Source organism: Chaetomium strumarium, assembly GCF_033439665.1.
Source record: "Chaetomium strumarium strain CBS 333.67 chromosome Unknown B0T15scaffold_3, whole genome shotgun sequence".
NCBI lineage: Eukaryota > Fungi > Ascomycota > Sordariomycetes > Sordariales > Chaetomiaceae > Chaetomium > Chaetomium strumarium.
In genome coordinates this window covers 2,797,144-2,821,545 of record NW_026944431.1, presented here as the reverse complement: position 1 = coordinate 2,821,545, position 24,402 = coordinate 2,797,144, and the positions used below count along the sequence as shown (strand labels likewise).

The window sequence follows — 24,402 nt, the reverse complement described above, 5'->3', positions numbered from 1 at the left end:
ACGTAACCCCTTACTGGCTGCGCTATGCTTCGGATGCCTTCATTCAACCCGTTCAGGTAACGTTTCAGTCAAGTCTTCCTCAAGTTCCCGTTGGCCTTGTCCAGCCCCATCCGCGCGGCGCCCTCGTCGCTCCACGGCTCCATCTGCTGCAGCTTGGCCCAGCTGGAGGCGGCGCGGTAGGCCGTCTGCACGTTCTTGCGGTAGAACCAGGTGCCCTGCATCTTCGCTACGGCCAGCTCCCAGTCGGTGGTGTACTCGCGGTAGAAGGGCTGGTAGCCGAGCAGGCCGCCGATCCACCGGCCGATCAGCACCGTCATCCAGTAACCCAGCAGCGTGCGGATCCAGACGGACCACGGCTTGGGTACCCACTCGGGCAGTGTGGCCGGGAATGGGAGGTAGTGGTCGCCGCCGTCAAAGGTCTGGGCCGGTGTCGCATTGCTACTGTTAGCGAGAGCCTTGGAAGAGTTGACAGGGCGGGGGCCCGAGAGACAGACTTACTGCACACTGCTGGATGAAGTCGATCTTATTGTTGTAGTACTTGAAGCTGTCGGCGCGCACCCCGTACCAGTTCTCGAGGAAGATGCGGTCCAGAACGAAGTCCTTGCCGCTGTCCGTTGCGTTGACCATCAGGATGCTTTCGCCATCCCAGTCACCATCCTCTTCACCTCCGCCCTCGGAATTGACGTAGTCGTCGACATCGAGGAAGAAGCGGTGGATGTTCCCCGCGGGGCAGACGGCAACCTCGTCACCGGGACGGAGGATTATGGCCTGCTCGTTGATCTCGACGCCGATGCGGCCCTTAAGAACGCGAAACCGCTCCGTCTGGTGCACGTGGAAGTGCGGCGGAGGGCCGCGGTACACGCCGCTTGTGTCGCCTTTGGCAAGCGGCTGGTATGTCTGTAGGATTTGGAACGCTGTTCCCGCTGGCGGCTGGAGAAAGTGTGTCTTGATCTTGCCGTCAAACCTGCCCGGTCGCGAGATATGACGGGCTACTGTTAGCGACCCTCCGTCTTGCAGCAGTTTGCATGGTATAGGATAGTACGCACTGCACCAGGGGGTTTTGACCCGCCGAGATGGTGATTGGTACGAAGCCCATGGTTACCGAGGTACCAGCCACCAAGCGCAAGAGGTGATGAGAGCGCGATCGATCTGGAGTGAGCGACCTGCCGCGAATCGACGGCCGCCAGAAGGTCATCGCCGTAGGTATATGCAGGGTTGCGTCGGCGCTCACACCATCATCGGGTACCGGGACGCCCGGTTTACGTCCCGGGGCATGTGTCTCCACTTGCCCCTTCTGGATGAGTTGTCGCACAAGATTGGTATGCCGTATGGCGACCTCCACTCATCGACCCTAGAAGCTCCGCTTCCAAAAGGGGAAAAGGAGGAGTATGCGCAAACGGGGACCTACGGGGTGCGGATACTCGACCGTAGCGACCGGCACCGGCTCCGCTAGCCAACTGACTACTTAGTAAGGTATCTACCTACTTATTACCCTCCTTTCCGACCGCTATTGGCTTTACGCGGGCTTAGCTAAAACGACGAATTCGGAATTTCGGATACCGCGTGTACGTACTACCTACTAGTACTCGGCTACCTCCCAACCACGATCAGCACTGTTTGAGAGCTGAGACCGGCACGATGGGCTCGATCGTGCATCTAAAGCCGCTGAAGCTGTACTCGCACAAGCGTGGACCCAACCCGTGGAAGGTTGCCGTGATTCTTGAGGAGCTTGCCATCCCATATTTCTCGGAATATGTGGAGTTTGAGGACACCAAAGTCGAACCCTACATATTGCTAAACCCGAATGGCAAGCTTCCTGTACTGGAGGATCCCAACCAGGAAATTGTTCTTTTCGAGGTGAGCTGCTCAAGCGCGCCAGATGCGAAGACGAAAACTTGCCAGGCGTTGCTGATTTCTGCTTTGCAGAGCGGCGCCATCATCGAGTACTTGGTCGACCAGTACGACGTGGATGGAAAGCTCACTCCCGAATCTCCCCAGGAGAAGTGGCTGGCACGGTCCTGGCTGCATCTGCAGATGTCTGCGCAGGGACCGGCGTGTGGGTACAAGATCTGGCTGAATCGTACCTACGCCCCGGATGCCCTGGTTGCAGCGAATGAATTTTTCACCAAGGAGATACAACGCGTCGTGGGTGTGCTGGATGGCCAGCTCCAACGCCGCAAGGACCCGTTCCTCCTCGGCCCCAAGATGTCGTATGCGGACTTGGCGTTTGTTCCGCACTACCTGATGCTGTCTCTGTTTGTGCCTGGGTACGACCCGGCTGTCGAGTACCCGCATTTTGCTGCTTGGCTGGAAAGGATGAAGGAACAGTCATCGGTGAAGAAGATTGTGGCTGCGAAGGAGGCTCTGTTGAAGTAACAGCTCAGGTTCTGGGAGTTGATATTGCGCGACTTGAATTTGATTTGTGTAAAATCCATGTTAGGCGTGAGGTATTGTAGAATACCTTCCCTTAGCGCTTCACATGCCGTCGATGTCCCAACAATACCATACCTAACATGGATGACGGTGAATGGAACAGTAACGGGGTTAGACGTAAGATAAAAATCACGGGCCGAGGATTTGAAGTTTACACTCAAAAAAACGGGCTGGTATGGAAATGTATGAGACGCTTAACAACCAATTTCAATCTGCCAAAGAAAAGTAAAGATGAAGGAGATAAATTAAAGAGTCCAAGAACCTTATAAGAGTGTCTCTAGAGGAGTTTCTTGCCCCTTTATCTCGTCTGTATCGATTTGCTATCCGTTAAACATACTAGGTAGGTACTGAGTACGGATGTAATTTCGGAGGTGTAAACCTTCTTTTAGCATAGTTAGTACTTTAGTTTGTGGTAATAACAGCAGTTACAGAACTCTATCTCTCGTCAACTACGCCAAACGCGTCCCTCTTACAGCTTCATCCGCCTCAGCAATAGCGTCGTACCCATACAGCCACGGCTGAACAATCGGGCAAGACCTATGTCGCATCTGGTCAGTGGCACAGCGGCAGAATGTGTTTCGGTGGTTTCTGTCTTACCATCGGCTTGGGCTTTCCCCGCGCAAAGACTGCTCGCCCGTCAAGACTCGATCTCTATCCACCTGCCAGGGTCCATCAGGAAGGTGGAAGAAGAATCTCTGCAGAATTCTGGTTAGCCTAACGCCAGGCCCGCCAACCTTCTCTCTTCCCCACCGCCGCATATTTGGGGAACGCACCTGTTTAAGCGCCTGCTTTGCGATCTCCTCAACCCGTGCTTTACGCAGGGCTTGATAAAGCTCCAGCACAAGAGGGACATCGGCCCGCGTCTTGGCAGATCCCAGCAACCGGCCCAGCACCCCGCCATCTTCGATGGCCGAGTTTGCACCCTGTGCAAGATATGGAAGCATGGGGTGGCATGCGTCACCACTGGGAAGAGAGTCAGTAGGTATTCTAGTGTCGAAATAGTCAATGCCGGTCGGGTGCTCACGCCATGGTGAACCGACCACCTCCGTCATTCCACCTCTTCAGAGACGAGACTAATAATGACAGGCGAAGGGAGGTCAGCATACGCGGTACATCCCAAGTAGGCTGACTAGGTATACAAGAGTGCTTACAGTGCATCAACCTCCACTTCTCGACGGCTTTGACCCGGTCCAGAAACCTCGTAAGACTGAAAGATAGCTGATTAGCCAGATCACGGTAATATAAGGCAACAGCCAACCCAGGCCAGGCGTGGAAAGACCTCTTTTGCCAAGCCACTCACATTGGATCCCAGCCGCGGAACCGTGCCTTCATCTCATCCATATTGGCCGGAGCCCTCGAGCAGCCCGGCGGCAGGTCATCGGGGCACAGGAGCACAAGGTTGAACTCGTTGCCGGCACGCAGCGAATATCCCACGACATGCGCGCCAGCGCCGACCCAGAAATTTACCTGCGGGCGGCCAACCAACTCTTCCAGCTCAGTGTCCCCGGCGAGGTCTTCGCGCTTGAGAACAATCCGATATGCAATGTCGCCTGTAGGCAGCGGAGTCACAGGATGATCCGAGCTCTCCTGCAGCAAGAACAGGGCCCGCGCCCGCGACCAGAGCCCATCGGCAGCCAGCACCACATCGCCACACACTTGCTCCTCCTTTTCCTCCTCCTCCTCCTCCCGAGCCTCGTCTTCGCGGGCCCCTGGCGCGCCCCCACCTGCCACCGTCGCTGTCGCTATCACGGTCACGACAGCCCTCGCAAAGTCGATGCCCGTGACCTCGGCCCCCGAGCGGATGCACACGCCCAGCTCCCTCGCGCGCGCCAGCATGGCCGCCTGCAGGTCGGCGCGGTGGACATCCCAGAAGGGCGCGCCATAGCGCTGCTGCATGTCGGCAGCCCATTGCGCCTCGCAGGCCAGCACCCGCGCGCCGTCGAAGCGCCGCACCGTCAGAGTTTGCGGGTCCGCAATCGCGGCCGGGGCGATGTGATCGAGGACGCCCCAGGCGGCGAGCAGCCGCGTGCCGTTCGGCGTGAGCTGCAGGCCCGCGCCAACCTCGGCGAAGTCGGGCGCCTTCTCGAGCACGGTGCAGCGATGGCCCGCGAGCGTGGTGGCGATGGCGGCGGAGAGGCCAGCGATGCCGCCGCCGATGATCACCAGGTGTAGTTGTTGTTGGTCTGCAGCGGGGGTGTGGGAACCCATGATGGGAGATGTCGTCCTGAATCTCTTCCTTACTAGGTGTGGTAGAAAATACGGATAGACAAGCCCGCGAGTCGAGATACCTGGGCAGGTCAAGATAGGGAAGTAGATACGCTGGGCAGTGTCTTTGTGTTTACATTTAGGTCACATCAACACCATAGCCCAATGTTCCTACAAGGCTACTCAGCAGGTCTCTTGGCCACCGACACCTATCTCTCCTCCCCGCCGGCCGGGAGAGTATTTTTCCGTCCGAGGGCGCGGCAGGCCGTGTCTGGTTGCAATCATGAACGAATCTGATTATCCTTTCTTTCCCCTTGGGGACGATGCAGGTACAGTAAGCTGCCATTCTTACTGAGGTGGTACTGGCGTGACTTTCCGAAAGGAGTAAGTCCATGACTAAGCCAGTAACAGAGGCCGAGTACAGCAATGAGATACAAGGGCAGATGAAACGTGATCAAGATCTGCGGCGGTGAGGGAATTGCTCCACGATGTTGCACAAGATAAAGCGAACTTAAGGTATGTACTCTGCAAGATGAGGCCGCACGGCGGCGGCACAGCTACTTCCATTCAGCCACACCTTACTCTGTTCAGCGAGCTGCGTCCATCCCGCGATTTCCCAAACAGTAATCATGAAAGCTATTTCCGCTGTTCGCCAAGCCGCGTGGCTTTACGCCATCGTTGCCGCCGCTGTCGTCGCCCAAGAGGAGCCGCCATGTGCTCACAGCGCCGATACTCGGCGCTGCTGGGGCAACTACTCCATCGATACCAACTACTACGAGGTGGTGCCGGACACGGGAGTGACAAGAGAGTTTTGGTTTGTGGTAGAGAATGTGACAATGGCTCCTGATGTCAGACTACAGCTTCCTACCGTGGACCACTGCCCGCCGACTGAACTGCTGACACTGCGTCAACACCTTTCAGGGGTACGAACAGCCTGTTATCGTAGTCAATCGGTCAATTCCGGGGCCAACTATTGAAGTTGACTGGGGCGACCAAGGTACACAGTAGCCCCTTTTTCCACCTTCTCACCTTCTTTTCCATCTAGGAAGAAAAAGGAGCCGGCGAGCCACAGCTCACTCGCTTTTGGTAATCTTCAGTCGTGGTCCACGTAACGAACCTGCTTGAGAACAACGGCACGTCCATCCACTGGCACGGAATTCGGATGCGGAACAACTATGGCATGGACGGCGTCCCCGGCGTTTCGCAGTGCCCCATTCCCCCGGGCGGTACCTTCACTTACAGGTGGCGGGCCGAGCAGTACGGAACGGCAAGTGGCCCCCCCCCCCCCCCCCCCCCATCCGTGTCCCCCACGGAAGTCGATTAGTCCGAGCTGACCGTTTGGCGCCGGGCAGACGTGGTATCATTCTCACTTTAGCATGCAGTACTCGGTCGGTCTGCAGGGACCAATCGTGATCCACGGCCCTGCCACGGCCAACTATGACGAGGATCTCGGTACCGTTGTGCTCCAGGATTGGAGCCATGTATCTCCGTTCGCCATGTGGTGGTATTCTCGGCTTCCAAGCGGGCCGCCGCCTCTCGCCAACGCCCTAATCAACGGCAAGAACGTCTTTGACTGTACTAGTAGTGCTGACCCGGATGACAAGAACTGCATAGGCAACGGAACACGCGCCGAGTGGTCCTTCCAGCAAGGAAAACGTTACCGCATGAGAATCATCAACACTGGCCTCTACTCCAACTTCCGTTTTTCCATTGACGACCACAATCTGACCGTCATAGCGGCCGACCTAGTGCCCATTGAGCCTTACGTCACGGATAATGTAGGCTCAGTTCCTTACTCTTGCCTCTCTTCAAAACTCGGACTTTGTCTATAGTACCTCGCAAGCTGATCAGTTCCATCCAGATTGCTATTACGATGGGGCAACGGTACGACGTTATCGTTCAGGCAAACCGCCCAGTGGGTGACTATTGGTTAAGGTACCGTAGCTGTCGCTATTGCTAGTGCCCACGGTGTACCCCGGTTCCAGAGCGGCATGAGCTGATTGAGAGGCATGCGTCGTTCCTCCCCATGCTTGAAGAGCAATTTGGCAGACGTCGTGCTGTCCCAACGACGCCGTAAACAACACGCTGGGAATCATCCGGTACGACAGCACTTCGACGGCCGATCCCAACACCACCAACCCGGCCGTCGACTACCCGGATAACTGCGGCGACGAGGACGCCGAGAACCTTGTCCCCTGGCTCAAGCTGGACGTCGGCCCGCCGCTAAGCACGGACGTCTTCTACCTCGACGACGTGACGCTCCCTGATCCGAAGGGCTTCCTCTGGACGCTGAACGGCACCTACCTGTGGGCGAACTTCTCGGCGCCCACCAACCTCCTCCTGGCCGACGCCGACAAGACCGCCTTCCCGGCGGATTACATGGTCTACCGCACGCCCGCCACGGCCAGCGGATGGGTCTACATCGCCTTCAACGACATCTCCAACCGCAACCGCTCGCACCCGATGCACCTACACGGGCACGACTTCTACGTGCTTGCCACCGGCCCCGGTAACTTCACCTCCTCCTCCTCCTCCTCCTCCTCCAACAACAACAACAACAACAACAACCATAACAATACAGCGCCACAGCTGCAGCTCGCCAACCCCCGGCGACGGGACACAGCCACGTGGCCCGCGCGCGGCTACATGGTGCTCGCCTACAAGACGAATAACCCGGGGACCTGGCTGCTGCACTGCCACATCGCGTGGCACTCGAGCGAGGCGCTGGGGCTGCAGATGCTGGAGCGCCCGGGAGACATGGACTTGTCCGCGGGGGGACAGGTGGCGGGGATGAGGCAGCTGTGTGGCGAGTGGGAGCGGTGGTTATCGAATCATGGGGATGCGATCGTGCAGGAGGATGCTGGGATTTGAAAAAGACATTAACTAACGAATAATCATTTAAGAATCATTTTCAGGATTCTTGTGTACAATACAATAACCTAACCCTACCTGACTTTACGGTCGTAAAGCATGTACCTAATTCTCATGGTACAATGCCTACCGTTCTCAAGTGCCCGTCCTAGTGCCTTCTGGTGAGATTGGGAGAGGTAAGTTTTGGGAGGGTTGGTTGAAAGACAGGAGAAGGAGTTCTCCGATGGTTTCTTGCATCAACTTGCCTGTCTCAGTCCATACCTCATAGGTATTACTAAGGTATGTAATCTAACAACGCGGAGGTGCTGTCTGTGGAGTGGAAAAGGTACGTAGCGCCTGGTATGCGGTGACGGTGACGGTGCAATTAGTTTCGAAACACTACAAGTACGACTAGTTACCTTGCTCTAGTACCTTAACGTTAGGTCTCTGGTATTGGACAAAGAACGCTTGCATACCAGCCAGGTTCAGATGGTGTAGATCATCAGTTGGCCGGCTTGAGCAGCGGAGAGTACTCATCTCGACAAGCACCCCTACAATAACCGCCACCCAAGTTAGAGGAACATCTATGCAAGATACCAACGAATAACACACCACCGGTGGTAGTCAGATTGGGTAGCGATACAACTTCACACATCGAATACGTTACATACTAGTGTGTTGTACGTGTACAATACATAAGAGCCATTTACAGAACACATGCGCAACTAAGGTAGCCCAGCATTAGATCTGATTTATGAAGCTGAAGGCTTTACGGCAAAACTTCTCTCTAGAACAGGCCAAATATTCTGGGCCCAAAGGGGAGATACAGCGATTAGCGTGGCGGTGGCGGCTGCGGTGCCATCTTCTCCTTCATCTCGTCGGCCCACCTCACAGCGTTCCGCTGGAGAAGCCAGATGCAGGCGGCGCTCGCGCCGCAAAGGAGCGCGACGATGGTAGACAGCCAGCCAACACCGATGGCGTCGAGAAGAGGCTGCGCCGCGACGCTCGCGGCCGCTCCGAGCGTGTTGCGCACCAGGTTGGCCAGCGCGACGCCCGCAGCGGCCCGCCCGGGGACGAACTCGGTCAGCGTCACGGTCGTGATGTTTTGCATCATCATGTTGCCCATAGCAAAGAAGAAGTTGGCGATCAGCGGCACCGCGGGCACGCGCGGGTGGGCCCACGAAGTCCACCCGGCGACCAGGACTGCCGCCGGGTAGACCAGCGCGGCCAGCCAGGCGTTGAGACCCAGGGCGTCCTGGGGACGAGGCCGTGGCCGCCCCGCCGCCGCGGCCTTGCGGCGCATAATGCGATCTGTCCAGCGCCCCCCGAGAGTCGCTGCCAGAACGTTGCCGAGCGCGTTGGGCATGTAGAGGAGGCCGACGATGAGCGGGGAGTACGAGTACGGCGGGGCGGAGAAGGTGGCCTGGATGACGATCATGACAACGTAGTAGGCTGCGAACGCGACTCCTGTGTAGAAGACCGTGATCAGGACGGGTGGGAACCGGAGAAGCTTCAGGAGGCCGGCTGGCTTGGCCAGCGCAGAGAGGACTGCGCGGACCCGTCTTCCGACCGTCACCTTCCCAGTACGAGGCGCTTCCGTCTTCTCCGAGCGCATCGTAACATTCGATGTCTCCGGTACGAAGAACAAGATGGCGAACCAGACGACGGCTCCGTAGATGACCATAAACCACTGTGTGCTCCGCCAGCCCCAGCGCTGGCCGAGCGCGCCGCCGAGGATGGGCCCGAAAACATTGCCGCACATAGAACCTAGAAGGAAGATGCCCATGGCGCGGCCACGCTCCTCAAGCTCCCACAGGTGCGCCACGGTAGCCGCGCCTAGGGCCTGGACGGGTGCCGAGGCGGCGCCGGCCAGGAGACGCATGGAAATGAACATGGCCGGCGAGACGCTGAGAGCGGAGGCGACATTGAAGACGATGAAAAAGAAAAAGGTCAGCACGTAGGTCCGGCGGCTACCCTGGTGCTCCGACAGCACGGCCCACCACATCGGCGTAATGGCCACGGCCAGGCAGTAGAAGGAGATGGAGAGGTTCATGACCGTGGGCGTGGTGTCGAAGTCCCTGGCTGCGGGTGCAATTACAGCTGTCCACCTCTCAAAATTAGCGAACAATCGTACGGAGTAGCAGCAAGAGACATTGTCCGACTAACGCAGGAAGATGTTGCTCCCAAGCGGTGTCGCAAGGCCGCATGCTGCGACCATGGAGGTGACCACATGCTTGAGCGACCGCGGATAGTCGCGGGGATTGCTTGTTCTGGCGATCGCAGGAATTCCAAGACGGAGATAGTCTTTGGCGCGACTGGACGTCACGAAGTTACTGTGCTCTGCATCTGGTTTACTAGCGACCAAGACTTGGCCCGATCCAGCTGCTGGAGACGCTGCCACCATGCCCGGTTCCGTCGCCAGTCCCATGGCAGCGCTCTCGGTGTCGCTCAGCAGGCTTGTGATCAGCGATTTCTGAAAAAGATCTGTATGGCGATGCATAAGCCGTTAATTCTGAAGCTGTGGTTTCAACAGAAAATGTGGAGCTGGCTGATCAGCCTTACAGATTTATTTAGGCAGGACAGACTGCCCAAGCCCAGCAGATTTTGGTGGTTTATTACCAGGTATCGGTCAAAACGTCAAACCACGAGATTTCCAGTAAACAGATCCAACGATCAAATGATGGAGCAATATCTTGATGATGAACCAAAACAAGATGGAACCGAGAAGAGAGAATTCACGAATCATTGAATCTCCCAATCAACATAGGATTGCGTGGAAATCTACATCCGTACCGTGTAAGTTGTTTGCTTTTACCCGAGCACAAGCTGGAAGGCTCGATTACTCCTTCCAGTAATTCGGTTACTCCTTCCGGCATCAAGTGGGGCACCCAAACCCCAGGATTTGAAAGGCTTGGCATCGCCTTGTTGGCGTCTGGAATCCGTCGATCTTTGAACGCTCCCCAACGACCTGCCAAGACGCGTCACATGTTTTCCATCAGGCGGTCCTTTTTCGAAGCTCGCAAGCCTTGAGCCACGGAATAAACGATCTACGACATTTCAGAATCCCATCAGCCTGGTGCATTGGCCTTTGCGCTTTCTGCCGTCTTCCGACAACTCGAAGCACGCCAAATTCACCATCAACCATGGCTCAAAAAGCCATTGGCGTTATTGTCTGCAGTACCCGGCCCAACCGCATCAACCCGTCGGTGGCCAAGTATGTTCTGGACATCATGGAGACCGTCCCCCAAGCGGCGGACGGAACGGTCAGGTTGGAACTCATCGACCTTGCGGACCAGCATCTACCGCTCTACGATGAGCCCGCCGTACCAGGCCACCTTCCTGCCGGGGACCCAACGCCGCACTATGTGCACGCTCATTCGCGAGACTGGTCGACGACAGTGCGCCGCTTCGATGCCTTTGTCTTCGTCACGCCACAGTACAACTGGTCGGTCCCCGCAAGCCTCAAGAACGCGCTCGACTACCTGTTCCACGAGTGGAAGGGCAAGCCGGCAGGCATCGTCACCTACGGCCACCGTGGCGGCGAGAAAGCCGCGGCGCACCTCGTCACCATCCTCGCGGGTCTGCGCATGGGCGGCGTAGTCGAGCCGAAGGTAGCGCTGCGCATAGTGAAGGCCGAAACGGACCCGGGTGCCGTCGGGTCGGCTGCTCGAGCGTTGTGGCTGGAAGATGGTGCTGACAGGACTATCAGGGCCATGGCTGAGCAGCTGTCGCAACGCTGCCTGGCAGAGGAGTAGGAGTAGCTCTTGAACAGAACTAAGGTAGGCACTCTTTACAGCGCCGTTGTCGGGGGACTCGCAGTGCCTATAGTTTGAACAGCCAATCAAAGGTTGAACAGTCCTGGAAAGCCTAGCCTACATTACACCCTCGGCTCGGTCCGCTGACACTCAGCTGACGCCTGTTTGAAATGACAGTTGTGGAATGCAGCCCAAGAAAGCCCAACCTGCCTCCAACTAGGAAGCTACATAAAGCACGCGGACCGAGATTCTTTGGCAATGCAGTGCCCGACTTTGCTTCCGAGGCTCGCACTACTGAACGTTTGCAGCTGTTGATGGAACGATAGACGGGATCTGTACATTCTGGAAGCTGGAAGCGGATTCTGCTGGCCTGGACCGCTTGGCTGCAGCGCGGCAAGGTGTCACACGGCAAAAACGACATCGCCGCCTGCAAACGCATACGGATCCCCGGTATACCGTGCGACATAAGGTTCCGCGACAGAGAGGGTGGCACACCCATAACCGACGGGGCTCCAATAGGGGAAGGGCCATTCCGCAACGCAATGTGGCGGGAGATCCCTATTGGTGCGCGAGATATTCGTGAGTCCATCCTTGCGCAGACCTCAGCTTCCAGTTCCGCGCAGCTTTGCCGCTTCCCATCTCAGAACCCGGTTCCTGAACTTGGACCTAAAGTACCTGAACCGACCAAGAACCCCGAACCCGGAGATACTCTCGAGCCGGAGTAAGCTCTGGAGGACCCGCCCGATCCCGGCGAAGAAGACCGTTTTCACCAACAACCTGGCCAAGAACTGAGATGGAAACCGGCTAGTTTTCAGAGGATTAGAAGATCAATGGGGGATTCCATATCCTGTTGAATAGAGCACATTGCCTGGAGGTTAGTAGTGGGATTCGACAGCCACCACGATTTGCATCACCGGGTAGTTTTGACGATTTCGTCGTAAGGTGGCCGTTTGCGGGGTGTATTCCGTACACATATTTAGTTCCAGCCGGCTGGCTGGTTGGATGCGGGATTTTTCCGCTCGAACATGACGGAATGCATCCCCATTACACTGTTCCATCGGAACACCATCGGCGCTGCCCCTCCTTTCACCCGCCTCCCACCCGGCCCGCTTCACCGCCGCAAGAGACCCTTATACACGCCTTCTCCTGCATTCTCGATCCCAACATGGTACATGAGTCCGCTGCGGAATCTACCTTCGGTGGCAAAGTATCGTGTCAAACCTCGTAATGTTGGAGGCGGTGTAGTCGAGACGGATACCCCGAAGCCTGGTAGGTTCGGGAGGCGGAGTGTTTCTTTGGTTCAGGAGGCATCTCATTCTCACATGCATTATCTACATGTCGATCGAGCCTCGCTTTATGTAGCACGGTACCGCAAAGCTTACGGCCTCTCCTGAAGCGTTCGCGCGCACTTACTAACCTTAATAACTTCTGGCTGACTGCATTGACCATCGCGAGGGAGGTACCAAGGCTCTGCTGCATTCGGATCTCGCCGGCAAATGTGGGCCTGCGGCGGCGGGCTCTGACAAAGCTTGTTCTAGACACCGACCTGCAACTTTTGCGCTTTATGTATTACCCGATCAACTCCCTGCGCTTGATTCCTTATCTCATACATAGCACGTATCCGTGGCGATCGGCCCGCTTTTCCCTGTGCACAGTAAGCAGTACGAAAGAGAGATATACTACCTAGACTAAGGTACTCCGTACCTACCATGGTATGGTACATACATCAGGAAATTCCTCGCATTTAAACTGCTAAAATAACTGACATAATAACGTGAGACTCTAGGACCGTGCAGGGGACAGCGCTCACACACGGCGATCTTCGGAGAAAAACGGAACGTTTACAGTTGCGGGTCCTCCCGTCTTGGCCGGCTTGGTCGTCTTGGCCTGTCCATTTTCCTCTCTTGAATCTTGACAGACAAATGGAACGTTAGATTGACGCTTCGTTTATTTTAAACTCGGGGCGCTCTTCATCAGCGCGTCTTGGATGTAACGTCGGTGCGCTGCGGATTACACCAGATGTATGCATGCAAGCAACCAAATGATACTCGGGAGCAGTGGGGCGAAACTTTATCTTTGGTGGCATTGGGGGTCACCACCAGCGGGCCGCGGCTACTGCTACTAGTACTACTAATACTACTAGAGCATGGGGGCGCCTGCCTGGTGCGCAGCAAAGACTCTGGCCAACGGCGCTTCTCCACTAGGTAGAGTTGCCTGCGCGGCGAAGTATTCTGATGAACGGTTGTGAGCTGACCCCGGACCACTGCTGCAGCTAGTCAACAAGAGCGTAGAAGCCTGCAAGCCGCAATTTCGCCCCCAAACGACACCAGCTTTGGCGACGCGTTGGCACCTGCCGAAATGAGCCTCGAGCTCGCCGGAATCGAAACTTGAAAAACTGCATCTCTCCGCACGCCTGCTCCAGCCAAGCGTCAGCCCCCGATTCTGGAAACCCGTCAAAAGCGCCATCGCCGCCATGTTCTACACCTTTCGCTCGGGTATCGCCGAAGGCCCGACGCCGCCGCCCCGTCCGGTGCGTCAGCCCGGTTCCGGATCGACCCGCAGTGACGGCCCCGCCTCGGCACAGTCGCGCTCCGGCGCCTTCAAGGCGTGCAAGCGGTGCCGTCTCTATCGGATCAAATGCGGCGATAAGCCATGCGCGGCCTGTCGCGCCAACAATGCCAAGTGTGTATGGCAAAGCCCGGCCGAGTCTGCCGCCACAGGCGCTTCGTCTTCCAGGACTAGCAGTTTGAGCTCGCCGGCGCGTTCGCGTTCGCGCACGGCGTCTCCCCCGTCCACGCTCGCGCCCGTCACCGTCGCCGTGGCCGCTGAGGACCCTAGCACCCGCACCATCTCCTCCGCTCCGCCGTCCGCTCAATTTTCATCGTCCTCCGACTCTCCAGCTCGTGATTTCCGGCTCTTGTTGAAGACTGTTTCGGCTGGTCTGAGCTCGGACGGCGCCTGGGACAGCAATCCATTCCCTCCTCTGCCCCAAGACGCCGGCCTCTGGCACGACATCGCCGCCCGCGTGGATCCGTCGCCGACGCCGCTGAACAAGGCTCAGCAAACATACTTTGCCCGCCTGTTTTGGACCTCGTGCGGCTCATTCTTCCCGCTGATGTCCGAGGTCGAGTTCCAGGCTCTGTTTGCAGCAGACTGGGCCAGCCTGTTCAGCAACAACCCCATCGCAGCCGCCGTGGTCGACGGCATGACGGCCCTCGGCACGCAGTGTGGCTATGCGTCGGGCACGGGAGGCCGCATTCTCGGCTTTGACGCCGCCACTCGAGCCGCCGACCCTCACCTCCTCCGCCAGCGCAGCGTCGAGTATTTTGCCCGCTGCCGCGACCGTCTCCGCGACGAAGGCGCCCGGGTGACCGTCGATGCGATCCGCTGCTACGTTGTGCTTTCTCTCTACCATCTCCAGGCCAACCAACTGGAAAGCGCGTACTACATTGTCGGCCTAGGCGTCCGCCGCGCCCACATGATCAAGCTGCACCAGGCGCCGCCGCCGCACCTCGGCAGCCACGAGGCCGTCGGGCGCATCCTTACCTGGTGGATGCTGTACTGGCTCGACATCCACTGCTCCATGCAGCTTGACCGCCCGCCGGCCGTCCAGCAGTCGACCGTCACCTGCCCGCTGCCGCCCGACCCCCGGGACGACCCGCTCGCCGACGCCACGTCGGGGCAGGCCCCGTGGAAAGGCATACACCCGAGCGCCTTCACATACTTCTCTGCGAAGCTCACTCGCGCCATGGCAGAGGCTCTAGAGGGTGCACCGAGCGCAATCCTCCAGCACACGTCGGTTTCCGCGCTGGAGGAGTCCGCTCAGCAACTGCTATCCAACTCCATGAAGAGCCTGGAGATTTGGCGCGCGAGCCTGCCGGTACAACTCACAAGCGCGCGCGAGGAAAGCAGCGGCAGCAGCAGCAGCAGCAGTACCAGCAGCTTAGGGTTAGAGCTGGCGACGCCCGATTGGCTCCAACGCCAGCGGATGATCCTCGACCTCCGCTACTCCAATGCTTGCATGCTGCTTCAGCGTCCATTTGTGCTATGGAGTCAAATCCCCGGCATGTCTGGCATTTCTGAGGAGAATCTACCGCGCAGCAAGTACCATGCTGACGGCGCGGTCCGGCAGTAAGTTGCATTTTGATTATTCTACCACCTAGTGTCCCCGGTCCATGCCCTTCAAACTGACAGCCCCTCGTGTCCTCGTGCACGCTAGTGCCTCGAACATGATATCCCTCCTCTACGGCACCTACTCTAAAACCGACATCTTCGACGGTCTGCCCATGACGCTCCAGTCGCTGTGGAACGCCGCCATGACCCTCACAGCACACATCTACGTCACCGGCGGCGCGAGTCCGCAGGCCGCCGAGCACGCCTACTCACTGTCGACGGCGCTGGTGGTCCTGGAGTCGCTATCCCACGCGAACCCGGAGGCGGTGCGCGTCTACTCCATCATCAGCCTTCTCGCGTCACGGCTCCAGGAAGCCACGGGGTTGAGGATACACCACGGCGACAGCAGTACTGGCGGTGACGGTGGTGGCGGCGAGCGGACCCCTGCCGAGCCGGATCCGGCCTTCCTGTTCTCCCCTACCGACCTTTCGGGCCTCGGTGATACGGCAGCACTGTCGGGCTTTTACGCGCCTGTCAATACGATGCAACAAACCCTTTTAGACGACGCCAACTACATCACGACAGGCTTTGATAATACTCTCTATCCGGGCTTTGAGAACCTGTTTGATGATTTAGGCGGAGAAGCCCACGCCAGCTCGTCGTCGTCGTCACAGTTCGTTAGCAAGCATTCATGAGAATGGTGCACAGATCCAGTGACGAAGCAAGGGGTTTATATGGGATTGGATAGCTAGACAAAGTGATGAGGCCTATAAACCCTGAGTCCGCAAAGCGGATAGAACGATAGATATAGTCCCAGTATATTGCAGCGGAGGGAAAGGTGTTACTAAGGTCAGTACGATAGGTCAAGTTGCTAACCGCGAGGGAATGACCGCTTGGTCAACGTCGCCCGGCTGGGAAGCTAAGGTAGCTAGAGCATCGTCCTCACCCAGTGCCGACTGGCTCTCTAGGGGCGCATTACTAGGTAGCCTTGGGCCCTTGAGCATGGAATTTCATGAGGGCTGCCTTTTTGCTGTTTGCTGTCCGCCGTTTTCCCTTCGCACTCGAGGAGCTACAGGTGGCCGTAGAGGCCCACTACTTACCTACACTAGTATCCGGGTACCAATATGTCGGGTATGCACCTATGGACAACTACATCTAGCCAGCAAACAAAGGGATCTAGGAGATAGAGCTAGCATCGCTTTGAATTATCATTGGCTCCACCAGAGTTGAACAAATACTTGCATTTTTGCTGCAGAGGATTCAGACCTTGCCCTTCACAAAGCGCACGTAAGACGGTAAGAATAAACGGCTATTGTATGAAGTTCGAAACGTTTGTCAAGTATGTACGAGTAAAATGCAGTTCTGCAAAAAGGTAGCATGCGGGAGAGGGATGTCTGTACTCCATCGGCAACCTCGAAGAGCAACAGATAGGTAGAGCCCCTCAGCAGGCGCCGTCCTTCTTGCCCGGGCCGTTGTAGTTCTGGCACGGCGTCTTGGCGTCGGTGCAGACGTTGACCAGGGTGGCCTTGTCGCCGTTGGCCTTGGTGATGCCGACAACCTCGCCTCCCTTGCGAGCCGTGACGCCCTCGACGTAGACCTCGCGGGCGCACTTCTGGCACTGTATTTGGAAATTAATTAATCAGTGCGACTCTTGCTTGCGAAATTGTAGCGCAAAAAGACTTACAGTTCCGCACGAGCGATAGACCTTGCCGTAGTCTTCGGCGTAGAAGTTGATGATCTATAGTTTGGTCCGTGTCAGCCAGAACACAGCAAAATACCTAGCTATGATGAATTTATTTAGGGGAGAATCACGAACGTTAACACGGCCGCAGCCGTTGTGCTGGATGACCTTGTCCGCAGCATGGTAAGCGCCGCCGCCGATGATGTTGGTCACGTCGCCGGGCCGGTCCTCCTTGATGGAGATGGCGTCCTCGCAGACGTCCTCGAACCAGACGAACTCGAGGTTGCAGCCGCCGCCCTTGCAGTAGACGCCCTCGCCGACCGTCTTGCCGATGATGACGTTGCGCAGCGTGCCGCCGCGCTCGACCACAAAGGCCGTGTCCTTCTCGCCGCCCTCGCCCTGCCCCTTGCACGTGCTCGGGCTGCGGTCGAACTTCTGCCACCCGCCGTCGTACACCTCGCCGGCCTTGACGTAGATGGGCGCCTTGAGCGGCACGTTGTTGGTCGACTTGGGCACCCCGCCCTCGTACCCGAGGCAGGCCAACGCCGTGGGCGCCGTGGCGGCGGCGAGGAGAGCTAGCTTGGCGAACATGGTGATTGTGTTGTGTTGTGTGGAGGAGAGTGCGATGTGCGAGAGAATAGATGATGCGCCGATTTGGAGTTGAGGCGTCGCTGTTTCTCTGTCAATCTGGAACATAGGAAGAGGATATCCCTTGGAACTCTTATAGACATCGCCCGACTATGTCTTTGTCCTTCCCCTTAACGGTTTTCGTTGCCGGTGCTGCCGGCCATGGCTCGAGGCTCCGCCCAAGTGGTGGATTCTCTCCGGCGTCAACATTGAAAGGAGAACACAGTAGGGTGTAGGTGCAGTTCCGGACCCTCCGGTGTACACCATGTTCGACGAGCATTGGCACCCGGCGATAGTGCCTGGTTTGAGTTTCTGGAAGAATGAAGACGGAGCATCGCTTGGATGCGCTCCAATGAATTTCTAAGATATCATCCGTCCAAGACCCTAGGGTTTGTTTCGAGTCGTCTTGGCTCTTGCTATCCTTCTCTGTTCTGTGGGTCCCGAGCGCCTGGTTTAGACCTCGCGGCATGATACACATGATAGGGTCTGTACCATGTGCGCCGATCGACGTGTCTTGGCTTTGGAGGCCAAGAATCCCTCAATGTTGCCCTGCTGCGTTTCCCCGTCCACTGTCGAGCCAAGGTGGGAAAGGGGGACTATGGAGTTCCCTGCCACAATGGGACTCTGCCCTCCGAGCCTTACGTCTATAGGGGGAGTTTATTCCCCTAGGCACGGAACGCACGCTCCGTTTTGATGGGGCCTTGATTTCTTCTAATGTCCAACACGAAGTCGGTGGACGTGGTGAGTGGAACTCGTGACAAACCTCTTCTAAATGGGTGCTAAGGTACGTATGTACTATGCATGCACAAGTACCTGCCTACCCTTTCGAGGAAAAGAAAGCAATATTGCGCGACGACGTGGTCAGATAGCCACCTAGTATCGTTCCCGTAGCTGCCAGTGTTTCGACTTTCCCATTGCTCGTCGTCGAGTCCCTTCAGACTCAAGGGAGAACGGAGAGCGCGAGGTAACGGCCGACGACTTTCATGCATTTCCTCCCTAGGGGGCCAGCTTCAGCACCACCGTGAAGCAGCTTGAGATCTCGAATTCGTCAATCTAGGTAGAAGGGAGAGATACTACGCCTGAATTATGTTCTTGGTAATGTCGTTGCCGATTAGGCCAGCACCGTTCACCGTTGTTTCCCTCTCTCTTCTAAGGCTTGCTAAGGCATTAGCCATCGTTAGGGTCGGTTCCGACAAGGGCAACTAAAGTGGTATCTATACCGCTGATGGTGAAGCGGGTTGGCCTGACCTGAATCGACACCGACAGCGATCCCAACTGCAACATATCTAAGTCATGTGTTGAACTCGTGCAGTAGAGTGATGCAGGCTAGGCGCTGGTTGGCTTGGATGTGTCAGTGTAACGCACTATACATCCAGCGGCTGATACGTATGTATATGCTTTGTCTTGACACCTCCAGGGCCCATGGAAACCTACCTAATTCTTCCGCGAGTCACCGGCTTCCGCCCAACTGCCGTCCACCAATGAACGACCTGATCGCCGTGCCAAGCGTCAAGGCTAGGACCTTGTGGGAAGTTCCGGGCTGACTCATGATGAAGATGAAGATGTGATGCATTGCACCTCTTTATGTTGGCAATTCGCTGACCGTCCTGACAAGTGACAAGTTGACGACGATTACGGTGAAGCAGGCTCGCGCATGACAGATGACCTGCTGCCATAACACTACTTCCCACTCTTAGTCGTAGGGATGGGGACCGTCCTCGATAACCTGTAGGACCTATCTCGACTCTCGAGTCAGTTCTAAGATAGGGTATCTCGAACTCCAGAGGTTAGTAGAAGAGGGGTCCTATATCTCTGCACCAAGGGTCCAGATCAACCTTGCCCCTGGAGTGGGTGAACATATCATCAAGAAACTCCATGTAACCCACTTCAGGGTCGGGCAGGATCATCTCTAAGGAAGAGGTAGGCCTCAATGCCCATCAAGCCCGCGGATCCCACTCCGGATCGACCTGATCCAACAACCCCAACGATTCCACCACCTCCGCCCCGAGCACCCTGTCCAGCGGCACCAACTTGAAGCTCGCCTCGGGACTAGTCCCATTCCCTTCCCCAGGCAACTGATTCGCGTCATCATGCACCACCACCAACCCGCTGGGAAACCTCTCCCCCAACCTGGTCCCAACAGCCGCAATGCCGTCTGTGTTACTAACTGCATCGACACTCCCATCCCCCGACTCGACAATAGTAAACGCCATGACAAACTCGTGCGGCGCCTTACGCCGGTACACGTTATACGCGCTCACGCCCTGGTTTGACACAAGGATGAACCCTTCCTCTCTGCTCTTGCCATACACCAGCGTCACGCCCTCAACGTCCGCCCGCAAGTGGCCGTCGCCCACCGTCGCGATGGCCACCCCCTCCGGCGAATTGTTGTTACTACTACTACTACTACTACTAGTAGTAGTATCAGTAGGAGGCTCAGCATCGTACCGCCACAGTGCGTGCGGCTCCTCGCCGATGAAGATAAATCCGTTCTCCTCGTCGGCGACGCACCCTTCCACCTGCCCGCCGGACCCGGCATAGAAGGAGCGCGCCAGCGTGGTGACCAGCGTGCCGTTGGCCGTGGCGGTCAGTTCGTACTGGAGGTATTCGGCCGACTTGGCGTTGACGAAGAGATATTGCTTTCCCGAGGCGGGCGAGCGGTACGCGCACGAGCCGTAGACTTTGTACTTCGCGAGTGTGGGCTGGACGCCGCCCGGGATTGGGGCGAGGGTGCCGTTCGCGGTGATTTCGAAGAGGCACAGCGTGTTGTCTGCGCGGCAGGCGGCGAAGGCGAGGTCGATCTTGCGCGCGCCGGCCTGGAAGTTGTAGATGACGTCCACGTTGTTCGGCTCGCCGGCCGGGAGGGTCTGCAGGAGTTTGCCGGACAGGTCAAAGACGCCGAGTCCGGCACCCTGGGCCGACTTGGTGGTCGTGATGATGCGGGACTGGCCGCGGTCCTTGGGCGAGATCCAGATGGCCGGGTCGTCGCCGTCGCCGCCGTTGGCCTCGGTCTCGGCGACCGGCTGGACTAGGACAAACGAGCAGTGCAGCCCGCCCCAGCCGTCGTTGCAGTTGCACTGGTTCGGCCCGATGCATTTGCCGTTGCCGGAGCAGTCGTCTTCGCAGGTGTAAGTGTTGCAGGTCTTGCCCTGCCAACCGGAAAAGCACGAGCACTCCATGCCTCTCCCCTTTTTGGCGCAGTAGCCGTTGCCCGAGCAGGCGCTGCAGATGGGCGACGACTTGCTGCCTCCGGTGCTAGGGTCGTACTTGGTGTTCACCTTGAGGTCCAGCGCCTGGAGAGCACCGTCGAGTGAGCTAACCCCTAACCCGGTTACGTCCTCGGCCTCGATGGCGTACGTGAGCGCTCCGCTGGGGTATTGAGACGTGGAGCCCTGGAAGACGCCGAGGCCTTGGATTTCAATGTCCTCGTGGCCGACCAGCTGAAGGTTGCCGAGATGCTTGAAGGGGGGCGCGTAGACAGCCACGGTGTCCTTCATCGCCACGAGGAGATAGTCGACGCCGGCCTTGTCAGAAACGTAAATTGCCACGCCTGTTACGTCGTCCTCAGCCTCCCCGACCTTGCTGATCTTGGGTTGTGCTGTCGACTCGGCCAGGTCAAAGACATAGACGTCCTTGTCGTCGTCAGCCGAGACGAACATCTTACTCAGCGAAGGGGACGTGGCGCATCCCGAGGCCTCCACAGGGAGCGGGAAGGTTTGGATCTATCACTGCAATGAGCTTATTCATCACTCCTTCAGCCTCGGAAGGCGTGGAGGAACGTACCTCCACGAACTCGGCGTCTTCGTAGCCGTCCTCATCATCGTCCTTACGAACAAGAAACACCTTCGCCTCTTTCTTGCCAAAGAGGTAGACATAATCACTCCCACTGGGACTCTTCCACGAGCACAGAGCCGACCAATCTCCGAGAGCCATCGTCCGCGCCGATTTGACTTCCTCAAAGTCCGGCAGTTGCCACGCCCGGAGGATTGAGTCCGGCTGGCCAATGCTGACGGCGAGGCCAGTCTGCGTCTTCTTCTTCTTCCTCTCCCCGTTTTTGTCCTTGTCGCTACCATGGACGGTGGTCACCAGCTTGGTCCTTCGGCCGGGCGTCTCCGCATGAGCCTGGGCAAGAGTCGCGGCCGAGTCAAGATCCCACGCGAGCCAGCCCCCCGTGGCGGCGCTGCCGTCGTTGCCTAGGAGGAGAGGGTTCTTGCCGTAGTAGACCGATGTCCAGTCCGACTCGATGTCGGGGACCACGGCCGAGACAGGAAGCTCGACGTCGGCAGCCGCAGCACGGATCGGCAGGCTGAAGGCGAGCAGCGCTGCCGCTGTGAGGCGACGCGAGAAGCCCATGATGTCCAAAGCTGAGGACTATAATACTGCTCGGACAGTAATATCGCTTAACTGTATCACGCGCCACGGCGTGGCATGGCGGATTGGAGTAAGGCCAGGGGCTGGACGCGACAGTATTTATTGCCTGCTCAACCTGCTACTACTTCCAAGATTGCGAGGCATATTGTGACTATTTTTGCCCGCGCAACAGCTCGTCTATTCTGGACTCACGGTAGCAGTGAGAGGACCGATTCTTCCCAGGAGGTTCACCGATGGGGTCAGTGTTTTGGCTTGGCAAGGGGGGGAGTTTCAGATCCGCGTGCTGGTGACCAGAACCTCGATTGGCCAGGTTCATGGTCCGGCAATAGGAGCAGGCGCGGGGGGCGCCGCCTTAGCCAGGCCGCCGTTCGTGCCGTCCTGGGGAGTTGGGCACGTGGGTTGCTCTCGGGAAATGCAAAATCTTGACAACTGACAACTGCTTTTGATGACTCAGCAAGCACGGGCCAGCGCCTTGACCGAAGTTTTGCCGGCCGAGAACTCGTTCGCGTTCCCAGAGTAGAGCCGTAACGACTACAAACGGTGCCGGCCACGGAGGCCGGAAGGCGTTGCCTATTCTACTTTATTCATACCCTATTAGGTCCCTTATACTTGTATCCCGCGTGTGACGACTAGATGCAATTGAACAGGGTCAAGCCGGCTGTTGTTGTCATTCTATTTCGTGAATCTAAGGTTGAGGAAAGGAAAGAGAAGTTCTGAGTCAGTGGCCCAGAACATTACACGAATATATTGCTGATTTGTGGGTCATGTGACCGGTGCTCCACAACAGCCGTCAATCAGGGAGGTCGTGGGTTCGACACCCATATCGACCGTGACACTATAATAGAGTTAAAGGGAGTGAGCAGCGTATGATGAAACCATAGGCAGTCCTGCCTCTAAAAGGGTTCGCCAGTCGAAGGTACTGCTGGTCGGACTATAGGTCTCGGTAAAGCCAAAAGGTTTATAACAATATAAGTCGTAATGTCTGTATAGTAGGTAAAGGCTATTGCTTAAATTGCTTACTAGAGAACTTCCTAAGTCCTTTAGAATAACGTATCTTATAAGCGAGCGGGACATATAAGCGAGCGGGACACTCTCCACCACTCTACAACAACCATCCTCAATTGCAGGACAATAAGACCATTAACCAACTACAATTACATCAGAAACAGCTGAATCAGACCCTTCTACAACCTCCTGGCACGTACGGGCATTATGGCCAGGCTTGCCGCACACACCATAGCACCGAACCTTCGTACGAGCCCCCCCTGCACCACCACTATCCGGCTCCTTTTCTTGCGCTATCTCCCCAACCACAGCCTTCTGGTCCAGTAGATCCTTTGCATCTTGTACCGCAAGCGATCCTCCAAGCTGCACGCGTGTTCTTTTGGCTCTCCGGCGCTTGCTGAGTGCCTCGTTGGCCTTACGGAGCGAAGAGACCTCGGCGCGAAGAAGAGCCATCTGGTGCATTATAGCCATTGTACCCTTGGCCAACTGGTCTATAGCAGCCAACATCGAGGTTGGGGAGCTATTTTGATGGTTGGCAATACGAGTCTTGATGAGTGTAGACTGCGCATTGGCTTCCCGGGAGTTGTATGGTGTCTGGAAGACCCAAGACTGTGTAGTGCTAGGCCGTAAGGTTGGGGGTGTTAGTGTACGAAGCTTGATATCCAGCTTAGAAAGTACCCTCTCTGGATCGTACGGTATAAGGCCAGCACCTATAAAGCCACCCTGTATATTCTTCTCCGTTATAGAGGCGAAGAAAGCCTCGCGGAAGGCATAGAGGAACTCGAGCTTGCTTATGTGGTTGATATGCATGCGTATCAAGTCCTCGACCTGGCGACCGTACGCCTGCTTTAGCGGCCCAAAGCAGCCAACATCGAGTGGCTGGAGGAGGTAGGAGGAATGCAGAGGCATACAGAGTGTGATAATGTGATGCTCCTGGCAGTAGAGCTCGAATTCGGTCGAGTGGTGGCTCTTATGGCCGTCGATGATCAATAACCGATATTTGCCCTTTGTACGGGGTGCTATATGGAAGTCAAAGTGCTTGATCCAATCGAGGCCTACGGCATTGGTGGTCCAGCCGTTCTCGGTGGTCGCGATACGCCAGTCGGCCGGGAGGTTGCACTCTTGATACCAGTTGGCAAGGTGGTATTGCGCGGCCAAGATGATGAAGGGTAGGATAGCCCAGCCGAGGGCATTGACTCCCTGAATTACCGTAGCCCACTCGCGGTTACCAGGCTGGGCCAGCTTTGCCTTGCTACGGCCATCAGAGGTTGTAACTACCATGCCTGGGAAGATGATACCCATCATAAACCCAGTCTCGTCGAAGTTATAGATATCGTCATCCACAATGCCGTACTTGGCCTT

At 57.0% G+C, this 24,402-nt stretch overlaps 9 protein-coding genes across 9 annotated transcripts; 4 read left to right on the top strand and 5 right to left on the bottom strand.

Annotated features, from left to right (window-relative positions):
• Nucleotides 1-68: 68 nt before the first annotated feature.
• Nucleotides 69-1,096, bottom strand: B0T15DRAFT_574010 (uncharacterized protein; the record flags this gene model as incomplete). The annotated part of the gene is made up of 3 exons (XM_062870943.1): nucleotides 69-419; nucleotides 499-964; nucleotides 1,047-1,096. The coding sequence occupies 3 exons, from the start codon at nucleotides 1,094-1,096 to the stop codon at nucleotides 69-71; spliced, it is 867 nt and encodes a 288-aa protein (XP_062722938.1).
• A 542-nt stretch (nucleotides 1,097-1,638) lies between these two features.
• Nucleotides 1,639-2,376, top strand: B0T15DRAFT_553608 (glutathione-s-transferase; the record flags this gene model as incomplete). The annotated part of the gene is made up of 2 exons (XM_062870326.1): nucleotides 1,639-1,857; nucleotides 1,927-2,376. The coding sequence occupies 2 exons, from the start codon at nucleotides 1,639-1,641 to the stop codon at nucleotides 2,374-2,376; spliced, it is 669 nt and encodes a 222-aa protein (XP_062722937.1).
• A 391-nt stretch (nucleotides 2,377-2,767) lies between these two features.
• On the bottom strand, nucleotides 2,768-4,945 carry B0T15DRAFT_553598 (FAD binding domain-containing protein). The gene is made up of 6 exons (XM_062870325.1): nucleotides 3,734-4,945; nucleotides 3,585-3,640; nucleotides 3,458-3,506; nucleotides 3,207-3,396; nucleotides 3,031-3,128; nucleotides 2,768-2,970 (listed from the first exon to the last, which is right to left on the bottom strand). Exons 1-6 carry the CDS (start codon nucleotides 4,639-4,641, stop codon nucleotides 2,883-2,885), a joined length of 1,389 nt encoding a protein of 462 aa, XP_062722936.1. The 5' UTR covers nucleotides 4,642-4,945; the 3' UTR covers nucleotides 2,768-2,882.
• B0T15DRAFT_529461 (laccase 2) lies at nucleotides 4,898-7,615 on the top strand. The gene is made up of 7 exons (XM_062869105.1): nucleotides 4,898-4,972; nucleotides 5,050-5,486; nucleotides 5,560-5,635; nucleotides 5,736-5,905; nucleotides 5,991-6,416; nucleotides 6,500-6,573; nucleotides 6,675-7,615. The coding sequence occupies exons 2-7, from the start codon at nucleotides 5,268-5,270 to the stop codon at nucleotides 7,507-7,509; spliced, it is 1,800 nt and encodes a 599-aa protein (XP_062722935.1). The 5' UTR covers nucleotides 4,898-4,972; nucleotides 5,050-5,267; the 3' UTR covers nucleotides 7,510-7,615.
• Nucleotides 7,616-8,174: 559 nt separating this feature from the next.
• Nucleotides 8,175-10,052, bottom strand: B0T15DRAFT_566738 (MFS multidrug resistance transporter). The gene is made up of 2 exons (XM_062870707.1): nucleotides 9,655-10,052; nucleotides 8,175-9,588 (listed from the first exon to the last, which is right to left on the bottom strand). Exons 1-2 carry the CDS (start codon nucleotides 9,986-9,988, stop codon nucleotides 8,321-8,323), a joined length of 1,602 nt encoding a protein of 533 aa, XP_062722934.1. The 5' UTR covers nucleotides 9,989-10,052; the 3' UTR covers nucleotides 8,175-8,320.
• Nucleotides 10,053-10,631: 579 nt separating this feature from the next.
• On the top strand, nucleotides 10,632-11,243 carry B0T15DRAFT_393719 (flavoprotein-like protein; the record flags this gene model as incomplete). Its single annotated transcript, XM_062864698.1, has 1 exon — nucleotides 10,632-11,243. One exon carries the CDS (start codon nucleotides 10,632-10,634, stop codon nucleotides 11,241-11,243), a length of 612 nt encoding a protein of 203 aa, XP_062722933.1.
• Nucleotides 11,244-13,584: 2,341 nt separating this feature from the next.
• On the top strand, nucleotides 13,585-16,146 carry B0T15DRAFT_166279 (fungal-specific transcription factor). The gene is made up of 2 exons (XM_062862166.1): nucleotides 13,585-15,374; nucleotides 15,463-16,146. Exons 1-2 carry the CDS (start codon nucleotides 13,717-13,719, stop codon nucleotides 16,049-16,051), a joined length of 2,247 nt encoding a protein of 748 aa, XP_062722932.1. The 5' UTR covers nucleotides 13,585-13,716; the 3' UTR covers nucleotides 16,052-16,146.
• Nucleotides 16,147-16,797: 651 nt separating this feature from the next.
• B0T15DRAFT_553580 (pectate lyase-domain-containing protein) lies at nucleotides 16,798-17,958 on the bottom strand (the record flags this gene model as incomplete). The annotated part of the gene is made up of 3 exons (XM_062870324.1): nucleotides 17,173-17,958; nucleotides 17,041-17,094; nucleotides 16,798-16,974 (listed from the first exon to the last, which is right to left on the bottom strand). The coding sequence occupies exons 1-3, from the start codon at nucleotides 17,731-17,733 to the stop codon at nucleotides 16,798-16,800; spliced, it is 792 nt and encodes a 263-aa protein (XP_062722931.1). The 5' UTR covers nucleotides 17,734-17,958.
• Nucleotides 17,959-19,601: 1,643 nt separating this feature from the next.
• Nucleotides 19,602-22,432, bottom strand: B0T15DRAFT_553574 (uncharacterized protein; the record flags this gene model as incomplete). Its single annotated transcript, XM_062870323.1, has 3 exons — nucleotides 21,448-22,432; nucleotides 20,176-21,386; nucleotides 19,602-19,713 (listed from the first exon to the last, which is right to left on the bottom strand). The coding sequence occupies exons 1-3, from the start codon at nucleotides 22,015-22,017 to the stop codon at nucleotides 19,602-19,604; spliced, it is 1,893 nt and encodes a 630-aa protein (XP_062722930.1). The 5' UTR covers nucleotides 22,018-22,432.
• Between the last annotated feature and the right edge of the window lie 1,970 nt (nucleotides 22,433-24,402).